Raw genomic sequence first — 21,080 nt, 5'->3', positions numbered from 1 at the left:
AGGAAACCCTTCCTTCCAGCTGCCAACTCTAAGTACTTTTTTTTTTTTTTTTTTGCAAATGGCTAAATATTTCTGGAATAAGTGTTTCCCAAATACATACAACAAAATATAAAGTGTTCCCAAAAAATAATACTTAGGTTCTAAATATTTAAAGTTAGGACAAGCCAGTGGCTGAAAATCCAGCAATTCCTATTTCTGAATTAGTCACAATATTCCTCAGACATTGTCTTTTGGTTTTTCAGTCTCGCAAGTTGCGTTTTGTTCCTTCGTTAACCCAAGCTGGAGACTGAAGAACACTTTGAGCTGCACTAAGACCCCTCCACTCCTGTCAACCACCCATAGGGCCTGAGCAGCTCAGAGCCACTGAGCCACCGTCCAGGAGCTGGTAGTGCTGGTGCCTCTGCAGAGGGAAAGCTCCTTGCAGGGCCAGACTGTGATCAAGGAGACAAGGCTCCACAGTGCAAATCATGTTGCTTTGTGGTGAGGGCAAAAGAAATTACCACCTTCTCCAGCTCCATTAGATGTACAATTTCCATGCCTAAGCAACAGAAATATTTCAGGAATTTGTATGCAATTACCTGTTCAAGTTTGGCTGTGCTGTTCATCATGACGTTTTCAGAGGCACTGTCTTGAGACTGCTGCTTACACAAACCTTTAGCTGCATCCTTGAACATGGTGTCTTTCTCCAGTAAACTGTCTTGCTTGGCAATCGGTAAAGCCAGGGGACTGCTACAAAGAGAATCAATAAAGCAATTAGACTCCTGTTGAAGATGTCAAATAAACAAAAGATCGACCAATGTAGGTGGCACAAACACAGAACTAAGGTACAGTTTAAGGCTGAGACACTAGCATTAGTTCAAGTACAAAAACAGAAACTGGTAGTAAACTGTTCATGAGGGTGGGTCTGTTCCTAAAGACACCGAGCAAAACACTTTCATTTAAAATTCACCTTTATGCAGATCCATTTTGAAGCAGAACTACGCAAACCAAACAGAATATGCATGAGCCTCTACTTGACAGCACTAGGCTGGCAAATCAATAGGCAATTTGAAAGCTGAATTGAAAATGCACAATTAGTGTACGTAACACTGTTTTGAAAAGTAATGTGTTAAAAAATAATTCAATACAGATATTGCCATTGCAGTTAAAAAGCAAAGCCAATAAAACACAATTTGTAGCTTTTCATAATTAGACAATGCCCAAGCTATATTTTATGAATAAAAGCTGCGTTTCATTTGTGATATACTCAAAAACAAACAAACAAACAACAACAACAAAAAAAAAAACAAATGGACTCCTGAAATCACTGCCAGTACATCCAATACACTTTATTCACATGCAAATGGAAGCATATTTTTACATGCATGGAGATATTTTCACTACTGATACATCAGACTATACCACAGTTTTGAAAAACAATGTCAAAACCTTGGAAGATTTTGGCAGTGTTTCACTTCCAGAGGAATTACCAAGGAATCAGCCCCAGAAGTTCAGAACACAAACACTGTACAAAACAATAGCCTGGCCTCTTATAGTGCAAAAGAGACAATCTCAAGGAGTATACAGCAGGCCCTTGCCAAAATATGTATGCAATTTATTTTCAAAGTAGATGTGGAGCCGATGTAGGAATAGTGCATTCCACTATAGGACAATTTAATGCAAAACGCCCAGAAGAACACCAGTGAAAATAAACGTTTCTTTTTACTGCTTTGACTCACGTAAGATAATCTGGCTGTAAATCTGGTCACCAACTGGGATATAGACAAAAGATCCAACAGCCAAATGTTTTTGCCTTCTCCCTTGCTTTTGAGCCATTATCTAACCCTTTTTACGTACAAGAGCTGCTCTGAAAGTAATGCCTTCTATTTTATTACACTGGCTCATAATGCCAGAGGCAGATGTTGCCGGGATGGCAGTAGAGGTTGAAGCTTCCTACCAATATTTCATTATATTTTGTTGCTATTTGACAGATGCAGCAGAGGGACAGTGTGACAGAATGGTGTCTGATGTGGAAAGAAGAAATGGATGTATGAAGAAAAGGAAGATCATTCATTTTTTTCCATGTGAAATAAACAGCACTGTTTTTGACATTCATCAACTCTTGCTGAATATTACTGGAGACCAAACAGTGGATGTGAGCACAGTGACGCTTTGGTGGTGCATCTCAGCAGTGATGACAATGATGTGAAAGACAGCCACGTTCTGGACAGCAAGGCACAGCTGTTGCATAATGAAGATCATCTTGATCAGCTCATCCATACAGATTGGCAGATTACAACCAGGGAATTCTGTACACAGCTGAACATTCGCTTCAATGTGTTGGAAACGATGGTGGCTATGTTGGAATATTGCAAAGTTTGCTCCAGTTGGCTCCCATGAATGCTCACACAGGAACAAATAGAACACTGTATGCAAGTTTGTCAAGACCAGTTGAACCAGTAGGAGGCTAAAAGTGTTGGTTTCACTGACTGCATCACTACTAGTGATGAGATATGGTGTCACCACTATGAGACAGCATCAAAATGGCAGTCCATGGAGTCATGATATGCAAGTTCCCCGTCAAAGAAAAAATTCAAGATGCAGCCCAAAGTGAGTTATGTGATATATGTTGTCTTTTTGGATACAAAAGGGGTGACCCTTCGTGATTTTCTGGAACCTGAACAAATTATCAATTCTGATCACTAGATCATAACGCTGACTAAGCTGAAGGCTTGAACTCTTAGATTCAGGACAGAGAAGTAGGTAACTTTTCTCTTGCAACATGATAACACCAGGTGCCATAGCAGCAGAATACTGTGGAGCACATTGCCAGACTTGGCTGGACTGTCTCCCTCTGTCTTCTTTCAGTTCAGGCCTGAACTGATGAAAGAAGGACTATGTAGATAAATTAGATAAATTGCACAGATTTTTGTGTATGCACAATTTAATCTTTTTCTGTTTAATTTTTCCACCTTGATGCTAACTTTATAACACACATTAAAAATGTTGCTTTTAAAATTCAGCCATAAACTAGTCACTTTACCCATAAACTCTTCAGGTGGTGCTAAAACGACTTACATTGTAAAGGACGGTAAAATGGGCATAAAGATAAATACTACTGTTTCCACAGATACATTTTTTAACTTAAAAGGGGAATACACCATGACTTAAACAGAAGTGCTCCATGTCTTGATGAAAAGAATATCTTTTAAGATATGTGCATCCATGCAAAGCACTTCAAATGATGGAAATGCAGACACGTTACTCAAATCACAACAAAAAAGTGAAGGATTAGAAGAGAGAAAAACTAGATTAAAAATAATTTCAATTGTTCATCATGACTCAGGTTTAAGAAGATATTGTGAAGAATAAAACAAACAGAAATAAAACATTTCTATGAACTTTTATGTCTATTTATATCAGTCACAAAATGAGGAAGTAATGCTACTGAAAATTCAACTACAGGACAGTGCTATCAGTGCTATCTTAATGTAGGAAAGTGGACTGGCATAAACTCTTTTGTGATAAGTAACAGACAATTAACCACAAAGGGAGAGCTAAGCCAAAATAATCTTATGTAATAGACTGGGAGAGTTATCTGGGGTAACTGAGTTTGAAGAAAGGTAGAACTGTTGGTACTAGCATACATGACTTGGAAAAGATCTTGCATGTTAATGTATTTTTTTGTTTAGGTAATCTAAGATGATTTTCTACAAATTTCCATTCTCTGGAATTTTATTGTTTCTTACAAAAAGGTTTGGGTTACCTTGCACATCCACGAGTTTAACTGAATGCTTTACATTTCTGAACATTAACCTATGGAATTAACACTTTTGGCTACCAATTAAATCAATTATTTTATTCTATCATCAATATTTGAATCAATACTGCAGTTTCAATGTAGGTGGAAAAATCATGCAAAAAAATTCTAGAATTCTATCAAAACAGAGTCTGCAATGGCATTTTCATGTGCTCTTGAAACTTACAGATTTAATTCAATTTTTTTTTTTTTTTTTTTTTTTTTTTTTTTTTTTTTATTTTTATTTTTTTTTTAGAGATAGGCTACCGGTTAGGCTGCAGTTGGACTTGATAATCTTCAAGGTCTTTTCCAACCTGGGTAATTCTATGATTCTATGATTCAATAGAATTTCTCAGTTCTGTTACTGTCATCCTTCCACTGACAAATGTAAACTGCATAATATCTGAAAAGTCAATCTAAAAGCATTTTAAAGTTATGTAACATAAACTTCTGAATGGACTTAACACTTAAAAAAGTGTGGCAATAACTGAGTTAAATTCCCCAAGCTGAGTCTGCTAATTGAAGCCAGTAAGCAAACTCCCTATCCTTTCCTCAGCCCACAAGCTTCTTTCTTCCTAATCCTCCTGTTCTCTCCCCTGTCCCACTAAGAGGCAGACTGGGGGAGGTCAGCAAGGGTATTCCATTCATATCCTTCCCAGTCCAGCTCTCCACAATCAGACAAATTACTTAGTAGCTCCTCTGTAACCCAGCAGAAGAACAAAGAAAAAGGCACTCTAATACTGACAAATCAGTGCTTCTCAACAGATTCAGGTGGATAAACTCAATGCTTCACTAAAAGAAACCAGGTCCATCCACTATCAAGCATACCACAAACATAATAACTGCTTTTTTTTTTTTTTTTTTTTTTTTAACTGACTAAGGATACAGACCTTCCATCAGTCTTTTCACACTTCCGGAAATCAATACATTAATTTCATATAGAACCAGCAAAATCAGATTTGTTGACAGGGTACATGCTATTTGTAATTGCTTGTTTATCATTTTGCAGTCTCCTTTACAATTCTTTTCTCTACTGAGAGAAGACCACAAAGAAATATGACTACAACACAGGCTTAAATTAACTCTTGTGAAACTATCTCATCTGTCTAAACATACTTCCTTATGTCAGTAGAGTTGGTGGAGTATGGAAATAATACAGGCTAAAGCAATTGTAACTGTGGGTTATTACTGTGCATTTTTCTTTGCAGCTCTTGTTTGATCCATAGAGCAGCATAGATTCATTTTCAACCTAGCATGTCTGTCTCTGGGCTTTAATAGAGCACAAAGGACAGAACTCACTTTCAGCAACAGCCATTGAAAAGGTAAGAATTTCATTGAACAGTCATCTAGGCTGCCTCCCTAATGAAACAAGACTAAAAGGCACTTGTGACAATACTGCACTTTATCTTGAGAAAACAGCTATTATGTGGAAGAATAACCCTCTGTAAGGCTTTGTTTTTCACTGCTGAGCAAGCACACCACACAGCTGAGATAAATACTGTTTCTAAGCAAAACAGAACTCTGCAGAGAATACGGAATGGATAACTTTTATTTTCTACATTTTCAGTAGTGATATCTGAGTCATGTATGTGCCCAGTGCACCAGTTATTTGGCCTTTCAAGTGGTCTCCTATATGCAGATAGCTGGCTGGCCAGACAGTCCTCTGATACCCACCACACTCACAGCAGGACTGAGAGCTGCTCAGCACAAAGCTCTGACTCAAGAAGTCTCTAAACCTGCTAATTGCTAAACCTGCTAATAAACATGCTAAAGCAACATTACTTCAAGCTTACCATACCCTTTTATATTTTCCCCCTTGCTATTTCCAATGGACCACCCTCAAAGGCAGCATACAGGACTAAAAAGATTTTTGGTTTGACCTAGTACCGCATTCCCATGTAGGCTGTGTGAGCACCACCAAATTCACTGCAGTCACACACCGGGACAAAGCTGCCAAGAAATGCAACAGAGGTTAATCTGCCCGCTTTCATAAATAAATCCATCTCCATTATTTTGCCACTCAGTGTCCTTTGCTTTTCCAAATCTTCCAATGAAGTTCATCACCAATTGCAGTTTTATATAATTGTCATATGAAAAGTGACCATTTAGAAAGTCCTCAAAAAGTAGCTATTGTATTCTGGGAATGAAAGTGTAGAGCTGGGAATGAAAGTGTAGAGAAGGAAGGTTCTCAGACTGCTTCTATCATGCTCAAACCATGCATTTTCAAAGTTCAGGTGTTTTAGCATTAAAGAACAGTGTCCAGTATAAAACCTAGCAAAAACTTCTAGAATACAAAACACTGGAAAAGAAAAATGGATGACACATTATCCAGGCATAAGAATAATAATAAAAAAAGTTATGAAAGGCTCTAAAACCTGTAAAGAAAATTTAGTTTGCTAGGCAACATTGTAGTGTTACAGAAGCAAGCTATGTACTTCCTATTTCTGATGTCATTACTTCTATCAATACTTTAAAAAATACAGTTTTTCATTATGTTTGAAAATCTCAATCCTTTGTTTTTTAACTCAAAATTAATACTTTGTTTTTTAACAATTGTTTTGCATACTCGTATCAGATTTGTATTCCAATTATGTTCTGCAGACTACAAATTATAACTGATAATAATGAAAGTAAATATATCCTCTCTGTCTAATGTCTCTGTTTCTGTCAAATTATATAAATTTGAGAGGTTTATTTATTTTTTCTCAGTATCTGGTGGTTGGTCCAAGAAAGAAAAATTACACAGTATTTCATAGCCTCAAGGTACTAAGATGCTTCAGCCATGTAGCAACTATATGGCCACCGTGTTGTGCATAAAGAAAATGTCTGTACCTTTTAAAACTCTGATGGATTACATTATGTGGAAAGCAGAATCTGAGAAACTGACAACTTGATCCCCATAAAACTACCGTGCACATTTCATACCTATTTTACAACTCTTTTTTACTTATGTATGACAATCTTTTCTCAGGATTTACAAGAAAATATGAGAAGTTAAAAACCTACCATGTAAGATACAAATTGACTCTTTGATTCAATGTACTGTGAAATTCAGCTTAATCACACTTTAATTTTAAGCAGTACAAATCTAATTACAAATCTATAGTCATCTGGGGCCATATCATTGTATCTGTGATTTTTTCACTTTCAGGTATTTTCCCTGCTTCATTCACAGGTATTGGTAGTTTTAATACAATACTCTTATCTACCTTAATAAAAGGTTTGTGGGGTTTATAGTATTAAAACTAATAATTCTACTATAGATAATGACGGATTATTTCACTGCCAATCATAACCGTGCATTTTACTACTCACAGAATTAAGGTTAACAAGAAGAAAGGGAAAGGGGAAAAGGGGAAAAAATGAAAAAGAGGGGAAAGGAAAGGGGGAAAAAGGGAGAAAATAAAAGATTTGGTAAATTTCCAAAATGAAACACTTGATCCATCAAATCACACAGTTATAGAATGGCTGAGGTTGGCAGGGACCTCAGTAGAGGTGATCTTGTCCAACCTCCCTGTTCAATCAGGACCACACATAGCAGGATGACCAAGGCCATGTCCACACAGGTTTATCTCCACAGACAGGATGCATCACTCTTATCAGAAACACTTACAGTTTATTGGAAAGTGTGGGCAGATCATGGATGATCTCTTCATAAGGCTCTTCTTGAGATAACGTAGAAATAGATAACGGGTCTTTCATTTTTTCCTCCCAAACAATTTCAGCCTTCAGAAGCATTTCCTCAATAAACTCAGAAGCTGCAATATCTAAGACGTTGGAACATCGAGATGTCAGACAAAAAGAAAAAACAGCAAAGAAAAGCTCCTTTCAATTCAACTCTCCAGATCAAATTAAGATTAAGCAGCTGACTAGATAAGCATTTTGTTAAAATGAAAAGGATTGCTCAGATACCAATCATAAAATAATACTTGAAATACATAAGTGAATGAATTCGGTATGAAATTAAGCTGTTACGTGCAAAACTTCAAAACCCATTTGTGTAGTGAACTGAAGTATTTATTTAACAATTCAAAGAACATCAGGAGAAACAAAAAACTTTCACCTCTGTTCTTCAACGAAAATATACTCAAATTCTTTTTAAATTTATTACATTTCTACAAACAAGATTTATGTACAGAAGTGCTGAAATGAGATGTGATTGCAGACCAGAAATACAGTTAACTCAGTTGTATCTAATGCATACTAAATGTGTTCAGCCAGCTGTATTATTAGGTGATCTCAGTTTAGTCCTTAGCATTTAATAAAAATGTCATGTATCTAAATACAAACAACTTTCATGAGATTAAGTTTTCTGAAGTCCCTTAGCAGTACACCTGTAGATGGCATATCATTTGAAGCATATCTTAACCTATTTTATTATGCAAAGGAAGTTTCTTCTAGTAATCTGACAGAAAGGTAATACAGTTTTCTACATTACTAGGTTCCATCCTCAATTTTATCCCAGACCTAGATTTCTTCTCTTCAGCATTACCACCTAGTATTATTGACATTAGTTCCAAATTGTTGACTGGGTTAGTTCTAACCTACATTCTAACCTACATTCGTCTATAATTTTATTTCCCTGAGTCAGTACTTTAGATCTTGTTGCTATTTGGTCCAAGAAAGTGACTTACTAATCTTGGGGGAAGCAATAGGTATTACTTTTGAAAGCTGGACAGTGAATTTGTGTTTGGTCAGCAGCAACAGGGATTCAAGTTAATGAGGCTATTTACTATTATCAACTAAGAAACAGAAGGGAATTCAGTAAGAAGTCACCAAGACTTACATCAAGTATAAGTCTACCACAAGTCTATCACAAGGCACTGGAGAACTTACAATGAAGAAAAAGAAATAATGATCAAAGAATGCAACATATGGAAGAAAATGTCATCATGGGATATGAAATCCTTGTCACAATAACAACAAGCAATTCTCAGCAAAATACGGAAAACATATATATGCATATATGTACATAAGTATACACACTATATAAAGTACATGCATACCTAGACATATATGTGTATGTGTGCACGTCTTTGTGTGCATGTCTGTGTATAACAAGCCAGCAAGAAGAAAAGAAGTATCACGGTAGTTAATATACAGATAACTTGCATAGATATTCACCTACCTGAAGGTTTCTCATTATTGCAGTTAAGAAGATTGGGATTTGCCCAGTGCATCAAAAGCAGCTTCACAAGGCTGGTCTAAAATGGGTAAAAACAGAAAATGAAATGGCAGAAGTAGGACAGAAGCAGTACATTTGTCCTTCAGTGAATTTGGTCCCAGCTGAAATCACTGAATAAACCAAAGGCAACAGCTTCAATTTTCCACTTTCTGCAGCTAATTTATAGATTTGTATAAATCACAAGAGGCAGAGTAAAATGTAGCTCTCATTCAATTTCATTGTATCCTCAGCGTAAGTCCAACCCCAAAGTCTCCCTCCATCCTTAAATGTGTAAAGAAATTCTTATGAGCAAGGAAAAGAAACTAACCCTCAATCATCACCTGTCAAGATTGAAATTGTAATTATTTCTTTATGTCCAGTTCACCAACTGCGTGCCATCACTTCAAAAGGGATATGAGTCACATCTACTCTTGAAGTGAACCTTCAAGAGTAAATACTCTTGAAGTATTATAGAATGAAATGGTCTAAAACTTATTTTCAAATCCTGCAAGAATGCTGCAGGCAACTGTTTTCAGCAAGCTTTCCTATCATTGCACCAAAGTCTCAGTGAACGTTTATCCATAAAAGATCATCGTAATGTCTACATTGATGAATTAGTTGTAAAGAAAGGGATAAGAAACTACAGAAACTACACAAAAAGAGGAAAAAATACATTTTGAATGCAAAGATAGAGCTCAAATATGTTGGGAAACTATTTGCACTTTCAGATGGATGCTAGGCAAATGAAATTTATAATGCAGATACAATCATCAGGGCTGGCCAGGGTGCATTAAAAGGAGGAAAGTAAGCTGTGCAGGAAAGAAAGGATTCTCTACAGCAGAATAATCAAGTTTAAAATAAAAACAAAACAAAACAAACAAACAAACAAAACAAAACAAAACTGAGACCTGAATTCAAAAGGAAAAGCTAGCAATTTGGCATAAAAAACAAGCAGCAAACAAACAAACAAACAAACAAATAAGGGATTAAAAGGACAGAAATGATTGCAATATTATCAGTAATATTCAATGTGGATTCAATACATAGCAGACAATCTACTTGGGAAGAGCATAAGAAGAATCAGCTGAACACAGAGATAAACACCCACTAACATCTCATCACAGAAAATCAAGGAAAACGCTTTTGTAAATTTCTATTAAATAAAAACAAGTCTTGCTCTTTCAGTTTTATAATGCCAGTTTCCCATTCTGTCAGTAACAGTAGAAAATTCAGCAAAAAGAGGAGGCAGGGAGGAAGCCAGAACAGCTTTATTTCCAAATCCAATTAGCCCCGCTTTCAACCAAGAACACTCAACTCATATATTTCTGTGTTTTTTCATATGAAAAAAAAATGGAACATGCTTAGTCAGTGAGCTAAGTAAATTGGTGACAGTTACATAATCTCATTAACAGGCATTGTGAAAAAGTGGTAGTCATATCAAAATAATGTTTTTTTCATGCACTTTCATCTTACAATAAATAGCTTTTTGAGTTACTAGATGCTTGGCTTTATGCTACAAGAAGACCTTTCCATGGTACAAGGTCAATTCTTCCTGCTGTTAAGGAAATAACTCCAGCTGGAAATCTTTGATTCAGGTCGCTGCTAATTTCAGATACCTGCTTTTGAATAAGCAGAATTATCTGTGTCAGATTTAACCTCATCCCTTTATGTTTTAGAAGAAGTATTTTAAAATCCAATTGTCACATCTTCAGAATTTCACTAACATCAGAAATAGTTACATAACAATCACAGCAAGTTACCACTGTCTGAAAGTACTTCCATTGAATTGAAGAGATAAATTGAGTTAGATATGACTAAGATAAGAAAAATTGCAGACAATAAGAAAATTGTACATCCTTTGTTTCTTATTTCTTAGCATTGCCTTTGCTGATTTATACATGAGGGCTGAACCAAAAGTAATGCCTCCTATTTTATTACATTGGTCCATAGCCAGAGTTAGATGCTGGTGACAGGGCAGTAGAGGCTAAACCTTCTCACCAATATTCCATTACATTTTGTTGCTATGCAATGGATGGCAGTAGAGATGCAATCCAACAAAATGGCATCTGACATGGAAGCGCATATGAAGCAAAGATGTGTCACTGAGTGCACAGATAAAAAATATGAATAAGGGATCTGTCACTGTGCGAAGAGTAGTACAAATAATGGAAATTAGTTAAAGTATCTTCTTTTAAGAATGACACTTGATCCTACTTTTATGCCTCTAATTATTGAACGTCTTTTATACAGGATCGCGAGAGACTTCTTCCACTCTATACCCCTCTTTTTAGGACTTAGCTCTGAGCATTCCTCTTCACAAAACTGCATGATGGGGCAGAGTAAACAGTCAGCAAGTTTGCAGATGATACAGAATGCTACAGACTTGGATCTCATAAGATCTCATGTTTGTACAGGGTGAAGACTTCGTATTAGGCAAAGCCTAAGAGAAAAATCTGGATGTTTAAAAGCTAAGCAACAAAAGAATATAAATCAATAAAGTAATTCCAGTGTTTGTTATTACTATTATTATCATTATAAGTACTAAGCTCCTATAGGAGAATTATTTTAACTTGAGGCTGGTTACATATTCTATAGACAGAATAAACACAATCAAATAAGTAATCACATAAAAAACAACTTAGAAAAACACTGGAGAATTGAATTTAATTAATACAAAGAGGTGATAACAGGCACTTCAAAAAGCATTAAGGATATTAAGAAAAGTGCGAATTAGGAAACTACGTTCACTTAAGCTACTGGGGAGTGAAACAAACAAAAGCAGTGCCCATGACTGAGACTCTCAACACTTGTAACATAATCATTAAATTATTTGAGATATCGTGATTTCATTTTTGAAGGCCCCATAGCTGCTCATTACAAAACAGCACATCCTAAAAAAAAAAAAAAAAAAAAAAAAAATTAAAAAAAAAAATAAAAAAGAATCTCATATAAATCCAAAGTCTAATAAATAAATATCTAAATAAAAGTAGTATTTTTGTATTTCCTTTGCAATTGCAAATTTGATCAATTTTACTGTTATAGACATACAAAATCATGTCTGTCACTCATTATGGATCCCTTTTCTTAACATACTATAGACCAGGACAGTATTTTCCCTATTTGAGAACAGAGAAAAGAGGACTATAGCCACCTGCGGTCAGCAAAATGGAACAAATGAGAAAAAGTAGGTTGCAGGAATGAGACTAGCAGTGGGGAGGGAAAAAAAAAAAAATAGAACAGAGCATGGATAAAGTGATGGACTTTGGAACTAGTAGCATCAAATAAATGAAGTGAAAGGCACAAAGAGGGATGTGGCAATGAGCCAGGATGTAGGCAGAAATGGATTAAGTAGAAAAACAAAATGAAAGAGGAAAGAGACATTGTTAGGGAAAACCACTGAGATTGAACAAGAGAGATTGGGATTGTGAGCAAGCGGAAAACAAGTGGGAAAATGGGATAAGTACAACAGAGGGGCAGTAATTTTGGCACAAGCTGAAGCAGAGAAAAGATAAATCTTGGATTAGAACCAGGAAGAGGAGGGACAGAAACTGGCTGTTCAAGGAAAGAAGAATTGGGATAAGAAGACTAGAAATAGGGCATGAAGCCAGGGATGGGACAGTAAATCAATGGAATAAAGACAAGAATTGAACAGATCAAAGCAAATAAGGCTACACACGGGAGTGACAAACTGTAAAGACCATGCCTGTTCTTCAACAGGACTTGGAATGGAACCCAGATTCTCCCAGTGTCACTAACTGCCTTTCTGTAGTCAGCATGCTTAACCTACATTGTTTAAACGCACCTTTTAAGCCTCTGAAATAGCTCAAGTAAAGAAGGACAACCTAGTACTGTTTCCAGCTAACAAAGTGATGAAGATTACTTCTGTTTTTCTTCAGCAGTCTTTACATCAAGACTATAACCCATTTGTCTGTTTTCGAGTCCTCCAAGGAATTAGACAATATATACATATACACTGGAAAAACATGTGATCTTGTGATTTAAGAAGCATTAAGTTATGTTCATACAAGTCCTGTATTAATACTACAAAGGATCATAAATCTGGCACTTCTTAAAGTCTGTACCTGAACAGTCTTATTAGCCTTCTTTATTGCATATGCCTCTTATACACACATTCCTATGTATATAAGCAAAAGTTCCTACCAGTGGTATTTCAAGAAAATTAATTTTAATTTCAATTACTGTGATCTTACAATTATTGAATAAAAATAGAATGCAGCCTGTGCATATTTCAACTTTAACAATGTCCTGCAACCAGCTTCATAAATGAAGCTGATCCAAGTCTGTATATGAAGCTCAAACTTGTATATCTGTTTTCTTACCATTTGGTATTGTGTGAATCTAGCTTCATTTGCCTTAGTGTTGTGCATTCGTAATAAGCATTTGAAAGATCTATTGAAGCCTTCTGAGTATATTGATAGTGAAAGAAAGATATCACAAGCAGAAATCCCAAAGTAGTATCCCTACTTGGGGAAAATGCATGTAATTGGATCTGAAGGGAAATGTTGCTGCTCTACCTGAGTATCATCACGAATGTCAAAGATGAACAAAAAGACAAAAGAGGGTGAGATACATCTGGATAAAATATTCTTGAAAGGGTTTTCTGACCATAAATGAAAAATTCCAACTGCTTAATGGAGAAAATACGTATTCCCTGAGTGATTATACTGTATTCTTTTTGAAATACTTAACAGGCACTTCCTTCCTTTGGTTCCACTCATTGAAAACATGTGGAATGTATTTGCAGAAGTCCAGAAACTGCATTAAAAGGAACTACTATGGCAGTAGACAAACTTGAATGTGATTTAGCATCATTTCACAGAATGAGTTCAGATATCCCAACTAATCATCTCTATTCTTTCGTATTTCAAGATTAACATGCACATATGAAAAATCTTCATAGCTGAGTTGAATCACTAATATGCCCTTGTAAGAATAAGAAATTTCAACCACTATTAACAAGATGGGTACTCCCAGACTTCAGCTGCAAAATACCATGTTTAAGTGAACTAGCCAGACGAAATGATATTATTTGATCCAAGCAAAGAAGCCAATCAAACGTGCAATAAGAAGGGATAATATACTTACAGAATGACAATTTCATGCACAAATCTTGAAAACAACACAGGATATATTAAATAAGCTAATAAATACATTATGTATCTGAGCTGTCTCTCTAAACATATTTTATGTATTTATGCTTAGTGGGAAATCTTTGCTAGTGTGACAGTTCCTTTTGGAGAGAAAGACAGCAGCTCAACAATTATCTTTTTTTGTTTGACATCATGAAACTGTTAAAGTCTCAAAGCCACAGGATAAATCTGCCTTGCTAAATAAGAGAGTGCAATGGAGCAGGCTTAAGTATCCCTTATAATCCATACTGCTTAACTGTTAGCTCTGTCCCCACCCCTGCTTTGGACCACTCCAAGCAGCTCTCTAAAAACAAGACTAATCTCCTACAGAGGAAGCCAGCTCTAAACAACATGAACATGAGCCAGACTGCTGCTTGGCTTAATCCCTAGCCTTCTTTGATTTAGCATTTTAACAGTTTAGATATAGGCAGACAGACTTCCCCAAGGATGAAATTTGGGGAGAGGTAGTGTTTAAGCTACTGGGGAGTCAGCTCTGACCTGCACATCTCTGATAGCTGTTTTGAAAGGTGACATTTCTGTGATAAACAACAAAGAAACAGCTTGTGCCTGGGAATTGTGCCAAAATACCCAAGGCGAGCATCAGAGTCTACTCCCAGCGCAGGGAGGAGAGCATGCGCACTCCTGATCACAGCAGCATGGGAGGTATACAGTGGTGACGGCACTCCCTCCCAGTGCATATTCCTAGCTGCTCACAGAGAGATCACCTTGCTAAATCCAAATGAGGGGGTCAGCCTGAGAGATGCAAGCTGCCCTCCTGCTGCTCTTGGTGTCAGTTCCGGCCTCAAGTGTAGTACCTGAATGACAGTGGGTCCACTGCAGAGTGCAAAGGAAGGCAAGAGCCTAAAGAGCAGCACTCCCCATGCTGGATGGGAATGAGACAAGAAACTAACACTTACATCGATGTGTATGTTCAAATGACACTGTTAAACTGCTGATTTTAATGAGCTATTTTGGATTGATAGCCTTATGATGCTTATTCTCAATTGATCTCTGTCAATTTCTATATGCTGCTTATGGTACAGAAAAGAATACTTTTTTCACATTAAGAAAAGTCTCCCTGACCGAAGTGCATTTCTTATTGCTACACAAGACTACCATAAAGAGAAGGAGATGAAAAAGACATGCTTTACCTGTCCATACTTTGCAGCTAAATGTAGAGGTGTCCAGTACTGATTATCCACCACATTGAGATCTGCCCCATGATCCAGCATCAGAGATGCAACATTCTTGTAGCCATTTGCGCAGGCCACGTGCAGCTGGAAGAAGAAATTATCTATCTTAAAGTTCACAGAAAAAAACATTAGGTACTACTGGCTGGATAAATCATGATTACAAAAAAAAAAAAAAAAAAAAAAAAAAAAAAAAAAAAAAAAAAAACCCACATGTAAGAACAACATTCTAGAAAACCACAGAACAATCTTATTTAGCATTTATAAACAAAACCCAACAGAAACACACACACACACAAAAAAAAAAAACAAGAACATCATCTTACTGACATCTGTTTAAACAACTTAGTCTCACTAAATCATTTTCATACTTCAAGCAAATGTCCAATATATTAAATGATTTTTCTGAGGATTTGAATGAATGGCTAATGGTAAGAAACCTCTTGCAATAACCCTCTTACTAGAACTGTGTGGTGTTAAAGTCTCAATAAGAACAGGAGATACCAGAACCTGTCCTGGATATTATTTGCCACTATTTATTTTTATTTCTGGTTTATTTGCACCCGGAAATGATACGTAAAATTTTCTTCATGAACATTTCTGATGCACAAGGATGAAATACATAACAGCCCATCAAAAATCTTCCTAGAAATGGAGGCAGAACAACAATTCTGTACACTATAGATGTTCTAATTTGAAATATACAGAAACCTCAAAGGTTTCCTATAATTTGATACAGCTTCAACCTTACTGTTTCTAACAAAAGAAACCTCATTTTCAATTCAAACATCAATTTGATAAGTGCTATTTTAAAGCAGTTTAAGAGCTCAGAGGACAAAGGAAGCATTTCTGACTGAAATCTTAAAAAAATCATAGAAAATATTATCAGAAGAATTAGTTTTACCACATATCATTATATGCAGCATAGACATAGACATATACATATGTACTGTGATTCTGAGAGTGTGCGCCTATATGTCATCTTCTTTTTCCTTATTAATCCTTAATTACACATTGCATTATCTAATGTATGAAAAGAAGGTTGATTGACATACTGAGTATAATTCTAGAGGAAGAAGAAACAGGACTTAGTGCCACTCTTCTCTGAGCTTGCCACCACAAAGGAAATGGTTTACGTCTGTATCTGCTGGTAGATGTGGATTGTCCATAGATATTGCACTAGTTTAGTTGAGAAGTGACGTGGTCTAAACATTTTTTTCCAACTCACTGCTCTCTGTTCAGGCTACACAGCACCTATTCCAACCCTATGGTATCTGATCTGTTGCATAGCAGTCTGTGCTGAAGATTTAGAGTCAGACTGGTTTTAAGGTAGTCTTGTGCAACAGTCATTTTCCCAACTGTCGGTGAGTTGGATGTGGCTTGTCACCATGTTGACAAGCTTATCTTCTTGGTATTCTCCATATAAAATAAAGAACATACTGCTGACTATGGCATACCACATACACTTTCAGAAATGGTGAATATAATATACATTCATATACATTCAACAGATTACACTCAGCAAAGAGTGAAAGCATATGAAAAAAAAAAAAAAAACACAAAAAAACAGTATCACTCGGGGGGAAAAAAAAAAACTGCTGAATGTCAATCAATGCAATTAAAGCAACAGACAGCTTCTGGCAGAGTTTCACACATAATTATATTTAAACTGGATCATCTTAGAGTCTATGAATAGAAGATGTATCTAATTTTCTATTTACAACTGACATCTATGTTGTTTATACTGAAAGATTTAGAATAACAAAAACTGTTTCCAGAGACCTTTGAAATACAAAGAAGTATTACAGATTGGCTGACTTCACAACCACAAACAGAAACAGAACAGCCTAACAAATTCTGTATTTCTCACCAATTTGTAGGACAAAACTTTCATATAATAGAAACCTCAAACAAAAGAAAAATGATCCAATCTGTAGCTCCTTGTGGCAAGACTATGAAGGAGTTCCAGAAAGCAAAAGTCAGTATAAAAACTGATCAAATAAAAATGCTCTCCAAAATGCTTTTCTTCTGGTTCATGCACTACTGTTAAACACATTTCATACATGCATTTCAACTATTCCTGCTAGCTACTGAAAAGACAAATTGGCGACTTGGTTAAATGAAGCCAATTCTGACCAAAGTAACAAAAAGAGCAAATTAGAAACAACTTGCATTTTGCTATGAGTTAACAGCTTGGCTTCAAGGTATCAGGAAAGTGGAAGTTAAATGTTAAGCTTTCACAAATTAAATACCTTGGGATGATCTAGCAGCAAAAAAATGTACATGTACAATGAGAACCTACAAGTAAAAATACTGAGCAAACTTGGAAAAACACTCATCCATTAATAAGGTGGAGGCTTCATAGCACTGATTCAAGAAGGCATAACTTCAACAAGTGTTTTAGACTTGTTCAGACAGAAGATACAGGCATTAAACATCCATCACTTAGCAAAGCTTTAGGGTCAGTCTTACACAGTGTCAGAAATTTCAGGAATTCACTCTAGCTCCAATATATGGAGCACGCTATTTTTCTACTGTTGTGTTGCATATTCAGTGGGTAAGACCAAAAAAGTTGCCACTGATGCACAGACACCGCACTCATCAGTTTAAAAATCTGTACTGTGCAGGGCATTGACATATCTATTTTCAAAAGGCCAGATGAGAACCATTATCCTATACTCCTTCATTTCTCCTCTTATAGAACAGCCTTGTAACTGTGCTTGCATTTTCACTACTACAGTTGGACATGTGTATTCACAGGGCTGGAACTTAGAATGCTACATACTCCTACTCACCAGGGTAACTCCTTCATCATTCTTCTGATTCACACTTCCTCCACTTGATATGAGCTGTCGGACATCTGTAAACATTGTCATAGCTCTCTGTATCTTCATTTGGCGCAAGGAATTCAGTTCAACGCCTGGAAAAATGAAAAGGCTAAAACCTGATATTTTGCTCATCAGTACAGAACATATATGATTTTGATTTTGTTTCCTGGGTTTGTAAAAGGATAGTCAACATTTAGTAAGAATTCAGTGTATGTTTACAGAACATGGCTCCATATATTTACCAACAAGATTATTCATATTTTTATTTATCTGTATTACTTGGATAACTTAACATCAGTCAGTAATATCAGACAAAAGGGTCAGATGCCCTATTTACTGGCAAGAGCAGTTGTAGGCAAAGTAGTTGGAATAACATTAAATCTGTTGAAACTGAGAAGTAAGGAAGCTGTAACAAAATAAAAGAATTGAACACTTCAGAGAAGCTACTCGAAGTCTTTAGGACTTATTTAATTAATATTATTTGAGGCAGCAATCTGTCACTCCTGCATATACATTACACTGCCCCAGACTAATCCCTCAAATCTGTCAACTCAACTCTTTGAGGCACTGTGATATGAAGAAAGTGACACTAAAGCTCAACAGTTTTTTTATTTGCTTGCGTTATTTCTAGCCAGGTTTAGTTGTCCATCTGGGCCAGGACCATTGCAAGGCCCCATAAACCAAACAAAAATGTGGTCTACACACAGGAAGAAATGAGAGGGGATGGAAGGAATGAAGACCTGGGTCTGTTTGAGTAAGCACTGTTATTGAAAGAAACAATTATCAAAGTACAGCTTTAAAAGGAAGATAAGCAAGGGAGTATATAACAAAAAGAAAGCATGGCCTGCAGTCTGAAGAGAGCTAAAATCAGAAATAGAGTACAACAAAATTACTAAGTGGTTAAATTAGCAACTGGTTGTGGCTTGATTGGAGAATCTAACCAAAATTCAGGGCTTGGTTCTTTCCCTACAACTTCTAGTGGTCATTTACATCTATATATAGAAAACATAATTTGAGTATGAAAATCTTGTCTCTCTGTCCTGGTCACATCACAACAAGAAACATAAACAACTTCTTGATTCTCTTCCACATCTGTCAGTGAGCATAAAAGTGATAAATAATAAATTAAATGTAATATGATGTACTTAAATATTTTTGTTTGAGTTATTCATTTTAAGTTTTCTATTCAACAATAATTGCTTACTTATCTATTTTTTTATTATTTTACATTACTAAAACAAGTGAAGCACGTTTCAAGGTAAAGCCACGTTTAAAGTCTCATAGTTTACAGTTACACTGGAAGTCATGTAAATGGGTACACTATGTGCAGTTGAATAAAGAAACTTATTCAGTGTTTTTCCTCTAATGCGCTATTCTACACACTCCTCTATGTTTTGAATTTTATATGCATGCAGCACTTCAAGTTTCAGCTCTGAGGTGAAGTGTTCAGGATGTGAACATGGTCCTTCTGGCCACATTTACACCAAATGTGAACCCAAAAATGTTTCATTTTCTTTAACTGGACTAAAACCGTGTTCTTTCATGTAAATGCATTCCAAAAAAAAATACTTATTAGTATTGATAGTTTAAATTAGATCTCCAACCAAAAGCAGAATGTGCCAACATACTATGCTCGCTGACAGCTGCTAGACTGGGACATGACATAGACTTCATATACAAGACTCCGAGTTCCTCCTAAGAATCAACATTTCATTTGACCAGAACCGATATTTTTATGCCTTCCTCACAATTCACAATAATGACTCACAGCAATCTGATGGGGTTTACAAAATTACTGATGTCTTTTTTTTTTTTTTTTTTTTTTTTAATGTTCTCCCTAGCTCCTACTTTTTGCAGCAGAAAGTTGATAGTTTAACATTCTAGCTGCAGAAGTATCTCAAATACAGAAGCTTCAATTTCCAAACACTAAGTAGTATAGGAGTACACACACATAAAATTAAGTGGTGATTCGTGGCACTGATTTCACTTGTTAAACACACTGCATACACTGCAAAGTTGAAATAAAACTTGTATAGTCGTGATAAAGCTATTTCTAATGTTGTCATATAAAATACCTAAAAAATGTACGTATAGTTTCATGTCTGATGAAGAAGACCATTTTTAAGACAGAAAATACATCAATTTCTGTCTTCTGTTTGATGTCTCTGGTGAGAAATTATGGCGTGCTTTGCTTTTCACAGACAGAAGCAACAGGTGGAAATGAATACGCCAGCTCTTTAGCCTGTGCACAATACCTCAAACACTCAAAAATGGAAACTATGTTCACAGTTTAAAAGTTAGACATACCAGTTTACGACTTTCCCCACATAAAAGACTCACAGTGAAATAATTATCATCGTGTTGTTCTTATAGCTGTACAGGTTGTACAGCTACAGCTTGAGTGCAAAGGTCAACTGGAGCCCACTCAGCCTTCTCTTGCAACCTAATATGGACTTTGTATTAGTATGGTCAGAAAACTACTGTGTCATTGTATTCTTTTTCTAATTGTGAAATATTGATCCTTGCCTTAAAAAGTGCATCTCACAGCACCTTATTCCATTCCATATTGGTTCCCCAAAAATGAGTTACTGAAAATTTTACTTTACTTGTAGCAAAGGAAGAATCAAGAAGAGTTCAGCTGTATCCTTTTCTCTATTACACGTGTAGTTATATACCCATCAGCTCCGAGAAGATGCATAAACAATGCTACATAACAACAAAATGCACAGTCTCTGTGAATCTCATGATTCCGACAGCAGCTATATAAAGAAACAATACGTATTTCATTAGGGATATAGCAGTAAACTGCCTGACAAGTGAGCTTACCGTAGTAGTAAGTTCCACAAACTACATTTTTGCAACATCCAAAGTACTTCCAACAGTAGTACAGAAGCAAAATAAATCTATTCCTCTGCAGAAAAAAAAACACGAATAAAATAATAACTCCAGAACTGTAGAATTTTGAATCCC

At 36.0% G+C, this 21,080-nt stretch overlaps 1 protein-coding gene across 2 annotated transcripts in view; it reads right to left on the bottom strand.

Annotated features, from left to right (window-relative positions):
* MYO16 (myosin XVI) overlaps nt 1-21,080 on the bottom strand; it is a 334,545-nt gene that overhangs the window by 162,241 nt on the left and 151,224 nt on the right. For both annotated transcript variants that reach the window (XM_072342368.1, XM_072342360.1), the window contains exons 6-10: nt 18,078-18,202; nt 15,244-15,369; nt 8,907-8,982; nt 7,392-7,545; nt 579-729 (exon numbers count right to left, since the gene is read on the bottom strand). In XM_072342368.1, the coding sequence (XP_072198469.1) occupies nt 579-729; nt 7,392-7,545; nt 8,907-8,982; nt 15,244-15,369; nt 18,078-18,202 (632 nt within the window). The remainder of the gene's footprint in view (nt 1-578; nt 730-7,391; nt 7,546-8,906; nt 8,983-15,243; nt 15,370-18,077; nt 18,203-21,080) is intronic.

This window comes from Excalfactoria chinensis, chromosome 1 (genome assembly GCF_039878825.1).
Source record: "Excalfactoria chinensis isolate bCotChi1 chromosome 1, bCotChi1.hap2, whole genome shotgun sequence".
NCBI classification, from domain to species: domain Eukaryota; kingdom Metazoa; phylum Chordata; class Aves; order Galliformes; family Phasianidae; genus Excalfactoria; species Excalfactoria chinensis.
This window is presented reverse-complemented; position numbering and strand designations above follow the sequence as displayed.